We start from the raw sequence: 16,411 nt of genomic DNA, 5'->3' as shown, positions 1-16,411 counted from the left end.
ATAAGTTGGTTGGACCAACTAATGTTGGGATTGAATTCCTTAAATCTGAAAAATATAAAAGGTGAATAAGGGCCCGTTCACCTATCATGTGATATGTTGAAAAGATGCATCAATAAGATGATCACATGTATATTCATTATCAACCTATATTTGACATTCATAAAGTTGCTTGCTCAATAAATTTGAGTCAAAAGCATAACTTTAAAATTGTGTAATCAAGATAATTCATCCTGATGGTGATGGTTTAGCATTGAATGCCTTTCATAAATAGCTAAATCATCGCTAATGAGAACAAAGCTTTATGTGTTGATCTGAAATATGATATGTTGCATACAATAACACTTGTATGCATTAGACCAATAAATTATGATTATTTCTTCCCCCTCAATTGGTTCAAGGTCATGAACCAACTATTCCATCTAATAGTTTTGATGTGCGGTATACGATTAATGAATATACCATAATGCACAAAGATGGATTCTTCAAAGAAGATGAGGATGAATGTTAGTTTTCCTAACATAAGGGGGAGATTATAAGCAGCTATGAAATATGTTAGGAATTATCATAAGATCCTCATTCATAAGATAATTCAAGTCAAATGCCGAAAGCATATCATATTTAAGCTGCAAGTGCTCCTATTTTGTATCCTTGAAGGACAAAGTCTATGCATGCATGAAGTACGGTAGACTAATCGGTTCCAAATGAAACAAAGAGCAAATAATCATAATAAGAAGGCAATGTGCTCTTGAAGAGCCTACGACATAACACTTCATGAAATCTTATGAGAGGTTCAGGTACCTGAAAATAATGAAGTGATGAGATCTCAAAATGTTATGTCGCATTATAAAATGATATATCATTAACGATATTTTTGATACAATATTGGCGCAATATTGTAAAAGATTACGAGGATCTGAATTCTACGTTTATTTAAGCATGCTGACGTAGAAACATTTATCAGATGACATGAAAGAATGCATCTTGGTAAGTGTAAAACTTATTTGATTTGCAGTCCAGACACTTGAAGATATCACATATGACATGTTGAATATTGTCACTTGACAAAATTCATATGAAACTTTCTAAGGATTTAAAATGTTTGAAGCATATAAAAGTTTCTGGAAAACTTATTTAGAATCCTTATATTGTATAAGCTTATAGCTTGAAAATTATTAAAATTCTTAGAGAGTTTTCAAAAGCAATAAGATTATTTGTTGAAATGCGAAACATACCGAATTGGATAGGTCCTGAAGTATCATACCTTAGTTCAATTAGTGTACTAATGTATCTTGCAAATACTAAAAGGCCTGATATAGCCTTTTCGATTAATTTGTTAGCAAGATATAGTTCCGCTCCTATTAGGAGACATCGAAATAAGACCAAACACATGATTTTATTCTAAAGTCTGCAGTCTTAATCTTGTTGGTTATGCTGATACTAGGTACTTATCTGACTCGTATAAAGCTCGGTCTCAAATAGGCTATGTGTTCATATGTGGCGGTACTGCAATATCTTGGAGATATACAAAACAGTCTATCGTAGCCACTTCATCGAATCATGCTGAGATAATAGTTATTCATGAAGCAAGCCGAAAATGTGTATGGTTGAGGTCCATGATACATCTCATTCGAGAAAAATGTGGTGTGAAATATGACAATCTACCCACAATTTTATATGGAGATAATGGATCATACATAGCACATCTTAATGGAGGATTCATAAAAGGAGATAGAACGAAACACATTTCCTCAAAGTTTTTCTACATACATGAGTTACAAAAGAATGATGATATTAACATGCAACATTCAACTGACAATGTGACTGATTTATTCACCAAATCTTCTCCAATTGCAACTTTCAAGAAGATGTGCACAAGATCGAGATGCAAAGGTTCAAGAATGTTCTCATTAGGGGGAGTTAATACACGCTGTACTCCTTTTCCCTTATAAGGTTTTGTCCCACTGGGTTTTCATTATAAGGTTTTTAATGAGGCAACCGATATGCGTATTGTTAGAAATGTGTACTCTTTTTCCTTCACTAGATTTTTTTTCCTACTGGGTTTTTTCTAGTAAGGTTTTAACGAGGCACATTATCTATCTAGACATCAAAGGGGGAGTATTATAAATGTATTTAGATTACAGTAAATGTCTATCAAGATCTACTTTGATATCTATAGGATTTGAAGCATCTGTCTTTTACTCAGACTAGGAGTAAATTTTCCTTATAAATAGAAGGATTTTATTCGTTGTACTCTTCTTCTTTATTCTTTCTTGCTTTATAACAATATATATAATTTATTTGTTTGTAAACACAATAAATATATAATTCAAATAAAAATTAATCAATCCACTAGGAAAATATTAATAATTAAACTAAATTATTATTTGATTAAGAAAATAAAATATTTTATGTTTATTAGTTGTGGTGGAGATGCTTGCAGTGATGGTAGGGTTGATTGGTGTTCTATCATGTTGGTGACGGTCTATAGTGATGGTGGTGATAGTTGTGATGGTGAAGTTGATTGACACGAATAGTTGACGGTGATGTTACAGATGTTTAGTGGTAGCAACGAAGATAATAATTGTGATAATAGAGGTGGTTGGGAGTAAGAATTAAACACAATAGTGATGGAGGTGACATTGATAATGACGACGGTGATAAAGGTTGTTGAAGTAGTGATTAATGATGTTATCGATGGTGATGATGCTAGCTGCGATGGTAAATCGGTTGGTAGTAGAGATTGACTAGTGTAATGATAGTCGTTAATAGTAGTGGTGGAAGTGATAGTGGCGAAGGTGACAGTGATAGTGAAAATAGATACAATTATAGTGATGGAAGTGATAAATATAGTAGCGACTGACAGAAAAAGTTATGATAGTTATCAGTGATATTTGTGATGATAAAAGTATTTATGGTTATGATGACAGTTGACAGAGATGATTAGTAACGAATGTTGGTGATTCTGTGTAAATATAACACACATAAATTTATATTGCACGTCTAAAATAATGAGTTTAATGTATCTTTAGCCTCTAATTAGGTTTAAAAAAATAAACCTTAGTTACCAAGTACTCACAATCAAGAGTAAATCAATAGTAACTAACTTTAATTTGTGACTAAATATTTAATTCTAGAGTTAAATTAACTTGCTTTGGTACATATAATGATATAATATACAGTTACCTGTTTCAAAGGTATTGCTGAAAATATCTTATCCAAATAATCTTTTTTTTTCTTGATTAGCAAGAAAAGTTCACACAGAGTTAGACTTAAAGTTGAGAGAAAAAAATCCACAGCTTATAGAGTTGAAACAAAATGGGAGGAGGAACCATGTTGCCACCATTTACAAGTACAAATTCCAACAATTCTTTCACTGTCCCACCCATCCCTAGGGACTCCAATTTCCACACACCCCCATCTTTGTCATCAATTTGTGACATACCCTCTGGAGAATCTTGGACTAAGAGTAGGTGTATTGAGTATGGGTCAAACTCTAAGATTCTTGATGATGAATCTTTTGATGGGTTTGATGAAAAAGGGACAAAAGGGTGGACTTGTTATGACCCTTTGTTTGGTTCTGTGCCTTCTAGCTTGGAGGTTGAAAAGGCCTTGTCTGATCTCCAAAGGTAAAATCTTTATGGGTAGGAAGTATAGGGATTAAGAGTACCGAATGGTTTGGTTGGAAAATAGTTATCCCGGATAATTAATCCTAAGATTAGTTCTCCTGAGATTACTTGGATAACTTATCCTTATTCCGAAGATCAGTTCTCCTGAGATTACCTGGGATAACTGATCCTTATTCCGGGATTAACTAATACCTTCAACCAAACATGAGATAAAATGATCTTTCATTTTATTCCGGGACTACTTATCCCTTATACCTCACACCAAACACGTATAGTACTGAATAAAGTGTATTAATAATGGTAAAATAGTTATGCTTGATTGTTCTTTATAGATTGTTTGGTTTGGTGTATAAAGAGTTGTTAAGTCTCTTAACTATGCTTATCTATATAGTAATAACTCTTGTATTGCTAATACCATGGTTCGCTATGTGTTAGTTATACATACATAGGTTTAGATTCATAAAATGATATCACTACTAATATATGTATTATTTTCTCTAATACGTCCTACCAAATGATCCCAGGAGTCTCTAAATTTTCTAGTTTTTCAGTTTAAATTTTTGGGTTCATTTGAATTGTCAAATAGCTTCTCCTATGTGTATCAAATCCTACCTTCATTTCCTCATGTCTTTAAAAGGTTTGATCTTTACCCTTATTTTTCCATATTAAAGGATCAATAATTTGTTGGGTTCAATGACAAATTGAGATTACTGAACAGGATTGTTGGCTAACAAGGTTTTGTTTTTTATTGAAATGTCTATAGTGGAACCTAATTTTACATAATTTGTACTTTTCTTTTGAGCCGAGGGTCTAGTGGAAACAACCTCTCTACCTCACAAAGGTAATGGGTAAGGTCTGCGTGCATCCTATTGTCCTCATACTCCACTTGTTGGATTACAGTGGGTTTGTTGTTGTGTAAGAAAGCACTGAAGCATTATATGGAAACTTAAATTTGAGGAGACAATAGTATTTTCATGTGAAACCTGATACACGTACTAATTGGTAATTAGAGCCTTTGAACACTCTTTTGCCTGTTTGCTTCTAAAACTTAAAATTTTATGTCTGAAGCTATGTTCATTATACTGTTTTCTGCAGTTTTATGAGTGAATATTCTGCTCCTAAAGAAGAGATGAATTGGCTTGAGCCAGCGCTAAATCCTCATCAGTCGACTCTACTGAAGTCCCCTGGAAATGCAAGATTTTATGATGCTTTTCATATGCTTCAAAATGAACCACCAATTAAGGTGTGTATTTTGAGTTTTGACTACTTGTTATCAGCCTGCACTTCTTATTACTTTGTATGATGGCATGATGCTCAACTTTTAGTACTTTAAAAAGCACATTGCTCTGCTAGAAACATTTTGATGTCCAGTTTCATTTGTCAGATGTATCTATACGTGAATGATCTATCGTCTCTGAAGGAATTTTATTTGCATGTAGAGATTGGTTTGTTCCATAGCTCGTGACAAAGCTGTTTGGGAAGCCATGAAGAGCAACAAGGCCGTTCAGAATCTTCAAGGCTCACTGATATGTGCAGGTTTATGCTAATAATGTTGTTAACTCCTCGTTGGCTGGTAGTTCTCCATATTTCAATGTTGAAGTTATTCACTAGAGCTATTAAGAGAGACAATTTACACAACTAGTTTAGTTTTGGTTTTCGAATTGAAAAGATTTTCCAGGTCAGAATGCTTGGATTTACGATGGGAACACTGAAAGAATCAACATAGGCAAATAACGTTCGGCATTGTATAATGCCTCTTTTTTTCTTTTTAAGTTCAATTGTTTCACCACTTATAACGTCGATTCTTGGATGCTTAAGTTTTCAGTGGTGTTACAAGAAGCTGTTGTTTTCACTGTTCTACTCCTATGTGCAGCTAAAGAAAAAGAATCACAAAGCTCAACCGGGGAATCAGACATGGGATCCCTGATAGTGAAATGGATTATGGGCATCACAACTTCAAGAATCGCGGAGCTGATCCAATCACTTAGATCACTATTGAGTGAAATGATCAATGAAATATTTGAACCGGGCAATAAAGAAAAGCCTACTTCAGAACTCTCTGATCTCTTGGAAGAGAAGATTAGATCCTCTTTTCTTTTAGCAGTTGTTCTGCTGCTGATTGTGGTCGTGACAAGAGCCCAAGGAATTTGATCAGTATCAAATCACATTAGTGTGTGGTAGATGATCAATTTGCTATAAGCGTTTGATATAGGAAGAAAATAAAGCTTTGTGTGAATAGTTTTCAGAAAGTTGCAACACTCGGTTGTTCCTCTCGTTTTTTTTCCCGTTTTCAAAACATTAATCCAAGACACTCTTTTTGTGATAGAAATCATGTTTCATCACTTTCTCCCCCCCACCAAATTGCACGTATATGGTATCAATGTAGGGAGGGGGATTATCAATTCAGTCTGGACTGCTCATACTCTCATAGCAAACAAAACCGTAACTATCAAATGAAACCATTATGCTTCAACTTGGGGGGGAAAGTGGTGAAAACCATAACCATAGCAAACAAAACCGTAACTATATTGAGAAAATAAAGGATATTAAAAAAAAAAAAGGGCGGAGAACTCTGTTCAGCCTTTTAGTCTATAAACATCATTTTGTCATGATATCTCTGGATAGAACCCAATGGCATACACAGCTGGAAGGAGAAACGAGACCCACAAAAGATACAAGAGGCCTTTGGATTTATATGTCTACTAGAACTGAGTAGAGTGCACCAATCACCGAGTCAACCATAATTTAGGGCCCGTTAATTCGCATTTGGCAGCAGACCCTTCGCTTTCAAGCTTCTGAATACGAGATGAGAATTCTTCAGCCTGAACAAATGTAGAAATTGTATCATTAACTTTATTTTATTTAAGTAAAGAAAGCATCGATGTAAACCAAGTGTACATTTAGAAGAGCCTTAGCTCTTATATCACAGTTTATAATGGTGAGGTTCGAGTCTAAACTTGCATCTAGACGATGGCTTCTACAAAATTAAATCTATTCAGAAATGAACAGTAGAACATAGATCTGTGATGGTAAAGTACGCTGTGTATTAATCAGTATCAGTAATTGTAGATCCCTAAAGCATTCACTATTTGGTATTAATCCAGTTGTACCTAGCCCGAAGCAATGGATCTACAAAGACAAACTGACAATAATGAAATGGCAGAATTCCAATTATTTTTGCTTCTCAAGTCAAGGTAACTTATGTAAGTAGTATGATAAATTAATAGATACCCGAATAAAATTGGTTGATGCTCGAGACTTTGGTTAGTTTACTAGTACAATCTTAAGGCATAAGGTAGAATTTTTGGAATATGGAGAAGAGGCATAATAGACTTTTGCCTAAACTAGATAGGTGAGACTACACCCACAATATTAGGCTGTTATTCGCCAATACCACACTGAGCCGCTAACCGAAACTGGACTCTCCATGCTAATCTATAAAGAATTAAATTCAAAACCTTAGTATCCATATATTCTTTTCTTGTGCATGTGAATTTAAAAAAAGTACATGAATCAAATCGTTAGCAACTTTGCGGAGTAATATTTCTAACCCTGCAAGATCACTGATTCTCTGATGTAATACATCTAAATGTATATCCCTACCTTACCAAGCTTATCAAGGACAATCAAGAAAAATGATAAAAGAGGAATTATAGCATCACTCCGACCAAATGATCCAAAAAGAAATGCAAAAGGGAAGACGGGTATGATTTCAGCTGAATTCTGAAACAGCTGCTAGTACTCCCCCATCTAATAAATTTCTTTATGACCAAATTTTTTCTCTTAATCTTTTCCTTTCTATAGTGGTGGAGATAACCATCTATACCAAAAGAGAGTAAAACTTTATTAGGAATAGCAATGTCTCCTTGCCAATATGCATTTCCCAAATATAGAATCTTTTCCTTTCAATAGTGGAGAACTGGAGATAATGATCTATACCAAAAGGGAGTAAAAACTTAATTAGGAGTAGCAATGTCTCCTTGGTGGCTTGGCCAATATGCATTTCCCAAAAATAAACTCTTGACTCGTACAGAAAATTACCATTTTTGTTCCATAAGATTATGATTGTCTGGAAGATCGAATCAAGAAACTAAGACTTCCCTTCTTTTTTTCCTTACACATCTCTCTCCCCAGTCCAATCACATTGTTACTAGACCAACCTACTTTCTTTTCCTTCTGATTTCATTCAGTGCAATAGCCAAAGAAACAAAAGCCAGGAAAAGCACGAGAAGACAATTCTCACCTTTTCATCAATCCACATCAATGAACTCAATTGATTGTTCAAGATTCGGACAACAACATCAATCGGTGTCATTCCATCAGTTGCCTCAAGTTCTCCACCCTAAATGAAAAAAAACAGTAAACAGAGAATTTATAACAGCCATTGTATAAAATTTACACCATCTAGTCATAATGCTAAGATAAGAGGCAGGAGCAGAAATAAATAAAGGTATAAGACCTGGCTGGCATTAAGAGTATTAATGATTGACTTGATCTGCTCTGTCATCTTCTCCAATTCCCTCTCCACAAACTCAGCCTGTTCATACCTGAAATTACGCCAGTTCCACAAAAATCAATGCACTAAATATGGCCAAGTGGAGGATTATAGATGAAAAAAGAGGCACAACGACGAATCTAGGATTAAAAAAATAATGTTTAGTTCATGACTGCAAAAGGTAATGGACTAACTTGCTCTAATTTGCTGGAGTAACAACAGGACAGATCAAAATAGAAAATTATTTAATAATCCAAGTGAAAATTACACAGGCTAGCTGACTAAATTATTTGTAAAGTGATTTTCAAAAGAATGTAATAAGAAGGAACCTTTTTAGGCCTCAGCAGAAAGCTGCAACATTCAAAGCTCCATGAAATCCTCAACCATTTGCCATTACAAGAAAGACTAGGTTTATCTATCTCAATTACTTGTTACTTATTCCTGCTTCACTACTACAATTGCAATCGCTCATTGAAATGGAAACCAAAAGAAGAAAACATAACGAATTTATCAAGACTTGTTTAAGACCATTAATGCCCCACTTCATTAAAAGAAACAGTGAGAGATTTTTGCAGCTAATAATATCAACAAGCTGGATACAAATTAGAAAAGGCCATCATTCTACATGGCTTCAAAGAAACACGAAGCAAAGAAAATTATCCAAAATGCACTCACATTGAATCCCTTGTTGATGCAGCTTCATCATCAAGAATCACTCCTCTCTCATCTTTATAAATTCGCTCAGCTTCTTCTTCCATGCTTTGCAATGCCTTGTCAACCTAACAGAAGTGAGAAAAATGAGAATGAACTTCTGCATTGACATCATTCTATAACAAGTTAGAGCATAGTGTATACACAGAATCAACAAAGTCAATTACCTATGGGCTATGAGTATCATAAAGACAGTGGGTTATTACCACAGTATATGCCCTTAAAAATGACAATCACTAGAAATCACAAACCAGGAGTTACAAGAGGAAAAAAACAAGTGACCGTGAAACACAGGCTTGAATAGGTAACAAAGATCCATGCGTAAGTAACTTCCATACTCATCCAATATACGAGATAAAAACTGCTACGTGCTGCCTCATTCTATCCTCAACCACATTAGCATATTTATAAGTATGTCAATCTTTTGGTTAAAGTTGCACAGGATGGGTTAAGCATGGAATGATTTCAAACTCACATAATGTATTACGCATTAGATCATGAAATAAAAACTCAAACTGCAGAAAAAGATCATGGTAACTAAGTAACCTCATCCTGATGAGTCTCAATTAGCTCCAGCTGCCGCTCTAAGCTGTCTTGTGTCTCAACAACCTTTGCAACTTCACTCTGAGATAGCAAACATGTAATTACATATTGTCAAATTCCCTAGGAAAAATAACTGAAGGGCAATTTATGTAAGTATTTTTAAAACACCACAACTAAAGAGCAAGGTTACAAGTAACACTTTTGACAAAGACATAGAAGCAAAGCTCAATTAGAATGAAAATAGTGCTCCATTATTGATCTCGGAAAATGCAAGTTGATCTCTTAACAGGAAACGTCCACCTAGCTATTAGACAAAAATAACTGAAGAGGAAAATGACTTAGAGCTTACTGAAAGCAGCAGATATAGAATAGAAAGGGATTTGCACAGAGCATGAACTAAAACTTCAAATAAATATCAAGTTACCTCAAGTTTGAGAAGAATATCACGATTCTGCAAGATCCTTTTGTCCCACTCAGCTATTGCATGAGCCTGCTTTCTAAATTTTGCAGTGCGTTCCTGCAGCTCAGCGTTCCATTCCTTGATGATCTTTCATTGAAACAAGGAATACACAATAAGTTACACATGTCAGAGTGTAATAAACAGGAACAATGTGAATTCCTCAACAAGCAACGTGATTGGGTGAAATATTTATTGAAAAAGACTGGATAACTAAGCCTCTATCACATATCCCCCCCCCCCCCCACCCCGTGAAGTATGTTCATATAAATAATTTTTGGCCAAAACAATGCTCCGCCACAAAAATTAGTAAAACTTCAACATATCCAAGGACTAGTTCAATACATGTCAAGACAAATCTAAGTGCAATATATCACCCTAGAATTGCTTAACAAGGGGAAAAAGAGTGAAAAGATACTACCCTAATTTTTAGCACGTATATTACCTCTTCTACAGACTTTCCTGTAATTTCTGATGGTAATTTCGGTGTAGAAGTGACAGCTACAGTAGAAGTTGAAGTGGTCCTGTAGAGAAGACAAAATAAGGTTCAAAGCCAAGCCAATGCACATAGAGCTGGTCACAACAAGATTTGATCTCAACTGATGAATATATTCCTAATTATTGGCAATAAAATTCTCAAAATAGTTCTTTTAGGTTAGACATGAGTTGGAAAAGAGAAGCAGAAGAAATCTGTATATCTGATCTGTAACAGACACCGCAACAGATGAACTGAGCTTTATTTGTTACTATTATTACTACTGATTTCCAACTTAAGTGACTCTTTTAGGGGACTAATTGCGATTTGCGACTAGTGCTGCATTATTCAATAACATTCACGATTAACATTAAACATTATATAGAATCTGCAACTCTATATCTTCTTCTTCTCCACTGACTTCTTTGTGCTCCAGGGACTCGTGGGTTAAATAATGAATTTACAGCTGTTGGAAAACAATACAGGCGGTAGGAAAAAAAACACAACCTACACAATTCTGTACCAATAGTAACCCAATTGCCTGTCTATATCAAAGCGTAATACCAAATTGCCTATACTTGTAGGAAACTTGCAGTGCTCCAAAAGTTAACCTCTGTAATCCTAGCATGTTCCACTTTTGAGTTTTAAACCTCAATTTTTTCATGATGACAGGAAGGAAGTCACATAAAGTGTGAGCTTTAATGGAAAAAGCTAATAAAAGAACATCCACATTAAATTAACAGCCTCAGTAGACCTCTTCTGCAGAATTGCATTGTGAAATAGATGACAGCAGTTGGGAGAATAAGAAACCATCAAGCCACATAAGATTACCAACACCTGGATAGAGCTTTCCACTATCTTTGGAGGCATAATGGTTTGAAAGTCAGTTGATATACGAAAGGATGGAAAGCTCTTTCGAAATAAATTACTATAGCGTAGGATCACATCGAAAGGCCAAAAATACTGCTCCATCCAAACACACAGGCTGAAGTAAACTCACAGACTATTTACTGCAATCACAATGTTATTCATTTTCCACTTTTTATCCCCCCAAACTATCGTCATTCCCTGATGTAATCCAGGGACTTTCTTCAGTAAGATAAGAAAAGTCTAAGTTACTTTAAACAATCAAAAAATACATACCCACTACTAGAAGCCACAGTCAAGGCTGATGATGTTTGAGCAGCTGAACTTGTTGCAGTTCCAGAAGTTGTGCTTGGGACACCTAAAAAGAATAACCATAATATTTAACAAATGGCTCTTAACATTCTATCTAGGAAATGCTTGGAAGCAGGACAAAGTGAGGCAGATGACTAGTCATCTTCTGATCTTAAATAGGATGTAGATAATTTCAATTATTGGGAATAAAATTTAAATGTTTGTGACCAAAAAGCACTATTAACTTACAATATTTCAGCAAAATTACAACAAACACATTTGAAACTTAGTCAACGATTTATTTCTCTTGGAGCAAATATGGGCTAATATTTTTTTTTTTTTTAAAAAAAAAAAAACAATATGGGCTAATATTTCAGGACAGAGTAAATATGCTATTAGAAAACGACATTAGCGTTGTAATCAGTACCATTGGTCCTTGTGAACTAATAAAGTTCTTCTAGAGATTACCATATGATCTCATAATGTTGTTCTGACTTCTCATCCTAACAGACAAAATTTATAGTGCTCAGTTTTGTAAATATGGTTAAGATTAAACAACCATTTTAAGCTCAAAAGCATTCCTCTTCAGTTTCATGTGTAAGTTCTACTCAACATTGTTTTGTGTTTTATTTTACGTTTCTGACAGGTCAAGCCATCATTCCGTGTTCGAAAGAAAAACTTCAATGAACCTTCCGACCAGTAGCAATATTTTCAAACATAAAGATGCTTTCATTTGATATTGCAACAAAAATTGGACAAGCAAAAAGTCATAATACATAAGTCATTTCAGTAATAATTGAAAGCTTTGAGTTTATTCAACCATAAAACGAAGCTTTTCTCTTTACTGTTTCAAAAGGCTCAAATGTCATAACTATTCCGATCTATGCTACTTAGACTTTTGAAATATGCACAATTTACATTGTTGCAACACATAAAAGGATGTCGCCACCTTTGAAATATGCACAATTTACATCCTTGCAACATATAAAAGGATGTCGCCAGATAGACTTATTTTTCAACTTTTTTTTTTTTGAGAAAAACAACAGTTAAACTATATATATCCACAGGTCCATTACATCAAAATAATGTAGTTCCCCTACAATTTTTTTTTTTAAACCCTACAAATACAACACTGGAACAGCGACGGGATAAAAGCAAATGCTTATCAGCAGTTGAGCACCAACAAGTAAGTGCGTGAGCTGCGTGCTTATATAAAAGATCATATTTGTACCACCAAACTAAGGAAACCAAAAGCACTAATCAGACTTAGTAAATAATATTTCAATGCTCTCAAGCACCTAATTCCAATGAGATTATCAGAGTCTAAGACTGACAATTCCAATAAAATCTGAACCAATATTTCCACATGTTACTTCTCCAGTTTTCCTAAATCAATAAATAAAGAGTGCAACTATAAAAAATAGAGAGATATGGCACACAGCAAAAGTTTCACTAGAGCAAAATTTGTACAACTTCCACCCCGGGAATAAAGGAGAACAAGTAGTTAATCATCCCTTCACAAACTACATCTAATAAAACCTTTGTTCAACTCAAGCAAATCCACTTCCTATTTTCAGCACTCATCACAGATTTCTTTGCAACATTTACATGTCCCCCAATATTTTAATTATTGAATTGAACGGTATAAATTGAGTTATACGGTCAGAGAATGGCTGACCCAACTAGTTTGGGGTTGAACGTAGCTGTTGACTGTTGTTGCTGTTGTTGTTTTACATGTTGACCTTAGTCATCTAACTCTATCAGCTGTAGCTCATCATAACATCAAGTGTGACACATGGCAATACTAACTTTACTTCAGCCACCAACTTCAAAAATTCTGGCTTTGCGGTCTTACTACAAATGATATTCTTATGTAGAAATGTCATCTTATTTGCTTGAAATTTGTCCAAGTATTGGAGCGATGTGGACACATAACTTAAATCATTCACGTCAGCAGAGAGACATGACGTAGGACTTGTCTGGTCTCCAGCTGCTTCAAGCTCACATTCTTTCCTGCGACAACCTTAGGCTCAATAGATGCTCATTTGGGCCTATTGCAGCATGGCTGGATGGATGGTTTATTTCCACATCTTCTGTAGCGGACATCATATCAACAGAACCCATCTCACTTGAAGAAGGCACAGTACACTTAGCAGAGACTATGGCTATTGGCTAGTACATCTAGCAGACTAGCACAGTACTATGTGACAGGTGCAGCTACTGGATGCTTCACAGCTTTGCTACTAGAGCAGCATTATAGGCTACACAACTCTATTCCATAGTCATGCTTTCAGATTACTTGCTTCTTCAGTGTGATCTTACTATAAAGCCTCTTTCCTGTTAGGAAGGAGCTCTAACATTTTAACAGCTCGCTGTTTTAAAATTGCTAACCCATCATAATCTGAACATTTATATCTCAATCACCTAAAACAACATTTATCAAGATAGCAGAATATCTGAAAAACTCACTACTAAGATATAAAAAGTCCCTGAATAGAATGGAGAGGAATGTGTACTCAACTATCTCTTCATTTTTTATAGAGGAGAAATTTACACTCAATATCACACCAAGAAAGAAATGTGTACTCAACTATCTCTTCATTTTTTATAAAGGAGAAATTGACACTCAATATCACACCAAGAATATAGACTTAGACTACATTTTCTCTTGACAATTATCAAACTATTCACTTCTCTCATAAGGCATATTTTATACAGCAGAAGAAAATTGAAGTCATGGATGATTAAGCCACCTTCTGGATATGAACTTCACTTTTCAATCGAAAAAAAAATTAGAACAACTAATTCCATTTCATTAACCAATTAAAGTGCCATTAAAGTATGTCGGCCACTAAATCCATTCAGTAAGCAAGTTTAACTATCATATGATACAACTACAACATAGACAATACAATATTAAAGTACGAGTAAACCTTACCAAAGCTTGGCAGAGCCGCAGTTGATTGAGATGGCGAGGATGAAGCTGGTGCAGATGCTTTGTCAGACAACGAAAAACTTGTGGATGGAGAAACAGCACTAGTAGTTGAAGCTGAAGAAGTGGACGCCGGAAATGTCAGAGAAAAACCAGTCCCAGAAGTTGTAGAAGAAGCTCCAGTAGTAGCAACTACAGTTGTAGAAATGCTAGGGGTGGTAGTAGAAGTTGAAAACAAAGGCGATGAGCCAAATGAAAACCCAGCACTAGCAGGTGTTGACACCGGAGCACTTGAAGAAGAAGCAGAAGCTGTTACAGAGCTTTCTGACGCTTTTGCAACCGAAAATGACAGACCCGTAGAAGGTGAAAACAGTGATGGGGACGAAGAAGCTGTGGCAGGCATGGAAAAGGAAATTGCAGGTGCAGGTGCAGGTGCAGGTGCTGTTGAACTCGGGGTTGATAATGAAAATGCTGAACCTGATGCTGCTGAACTCGGGGTTGATAATGAAAATGTTGGAGCTGATGCTGCTAAGCTCGAGGTCGAAAATGAAAATGATGGTGTGGACGCTGCAGAACTAGCTGATGCAGTAGTAAGTGAAAATCCAGGTGCAGATACAGAAGAGGTAGTTGAAGAACTAAACAATGAAAATGCCGGTGCAGAAGAAGCTGAACTTGCGGGTGAAGCGCCAGGGAAGGAAAATGTAGATGAAGAGGAAAACGAACTGGCCGGTGCCGAGCTAGCAAACGAAAATGAAGATGAAGAAGAAGCTGAACTCGACGCCGAAATCGAGGAGGCCGTTGATGACGGAAAAGCAAATGGAGAAGCTGTAGATAATCCACCAAAAGGTGAAGATGAAGAAGCAGAAGAAGACCCAAACACAGATGAAGAAAACGGATTTGTACTAGCACTAGTTGCTGCTGTTCCAGTAGACGCAGCACCAGTTGATGACGAAAAAGACGAAGAAGAACCAAACAAACCCGAACCCGAACTTGACCCAAACAAACCCGAACCAGAGCCCGAACTAGACCCAAACAAGCCAGAACCAGAACTCGAACTAGACCCAAACAAACCCGAACTAGACCCAAACAAGCCCGAACCAGAACCCGAACTAGACCCAAACAAACCCGAAGACGGCGCACTAGACGACCCGAAAGTCGAAGAACCACCACTAAATGGGGATGAACTAGCAGCGGCAGTAGCTGAATTCACCCCAAACAGCGGCGAACTACTTGCAGAAGCAGTGGATCCGAATAGGCTCGTCGTCATACCCGACCCGGAAGTTGACCCAAATAGACTGGGTGCAGGAGCGGAACCTGAAGCAGCGGTAGAAGAACCAAGACCAAAAGGGGGAGCGGAAGAGGCTGAAGAAGCAGAATTACCGAAGCCGAAAGACGGAGCAGAGGCGGCGGAATTAGGGCTTGGAAAGGCCATGGAAAATGGGTTAGAACCGGAAGCGGACGACGTCGTAGCAGTGGAAGAGGAGAATGAAAAGCCGGTCGACATTGTCACCGGAACAACGGCTGCGCGTGTATGTTACTTCTTTGTTGTTCAAGTTCAAAATTCACCGCCGGAGTTGGAGTGTAGCAGGGGACAGTGAGCGTTTTTCAATGAGGAGTAATTAGCAATTTTGCACACTAATTATGTATTTTTGATTTATTTACACTTTATTCTAATTTTAATACAATAAGTAAGTTTTACCCTAATTTTTTAATGATTCATCACTCAATTGAGGGGATTTTTTAGCTTTGGTTGTCTGTTTGAACTTCAATTTGTTGGTTATAGTTGGATTCTCATAATATAATCTTCTACTTTTTTTCCTTTTGTGGAAAAAAATAATAATAGAGATAATTTAATTGATTTCTAATGCTAATTTAAAATGTTTTTGTTAGTGTATGTGTTGTTTTACTATTATCAATTTACTTTTAGCTGGTCAAAATTCGAAAAACCAAACCTATCCAATAAAAATCAAACTTAAACAGTTTTTATTGTTGGAAAAAAAAATATTACAATATT

General features: G+C 35.9%; 2 protein-coding genes across 2 annotated transcripts; one reads left to right on the top strand and one right to left on the bottom strand.

Moving 5' to 3' along the window:
- Positions 1 to 3,126: 3,126 nt before the first annotated feature.
- On the top strand, positions 3,127 to 5,955 carry LOC107844809. Its single transcript, XM_016689155.2, has 4 exons — positions 3,127 to 3,626; positions 4,722 to 4,869; positions 5,066 to 5,162; positions 5,500 to 5,955. The coding sequence occupies exons 1-4, from the start codon at positions 3,316 to 3,318 to the stop codon at positions 5,775 to 5,777; spliced, it is 834 nt and encodes a 277-aa protein (XP_016544641.1). The 5' UTR covers positions 3,127 to 3,315; the 3' UTR covers positions 5,778 to 5,955.
- A 117-nt stretch (positions 5,956 to 6,072) lies between these two features.
- LOC107844798 (nuclear pore complex protein NUP62) lies at positions 6,073 to 16,169 on the bottom strand. Its single transcript, XM_016689146.2, has 9 exons — positions 14,404 to 16,169; positions 11,451 to 11,532; positions 10,278 to 10,356; positions 9,800 to 9,922; positions 9,379 to 9,456; positions 8,797 to 8,900; positions 8,086 to 8,173; positions 7,870 to 7,968; positions 6,073 to 6,448 (listed from the first exon to the last, which is right to left on the bottom strand). The coding sequence occupies exons 1-9, from the start codon at positions 15,899 to 15,901 to the stop codon at positions 6,353 to 6,355; spliced, it is 2,247 nt and encodes a 748-aa protein (XP_016544632.1). The 5' UTR covers positions 15,902 to 16,169; the 3' UTR covers positions 6,073 to 6,352.
- Between the last annotated feature and the right edge of the window lie 242 nt (positions 16,170 to 16,411).

Source organism: Capsicum annuum, chromosome 8 (assembly GCF_002878395.1).
Source record: "Capsicum annuum cultivar UCD-10X-F1 chromosome 8, UCD10Xv1.1, whole genome shotgun sequence".
Taxonomy (NCBI): Eukaryota; Viridiplantae; Streptophyta; class Magnoliopsida; order Solanales; family Solanaceae; genus Capsicum; species Capsicum annuum.
The sequence above is the reverse complement of the archived record's forward strand: the minus strand, read 5'-3'. Positions and strand labels throughout refer to the sequence as shown.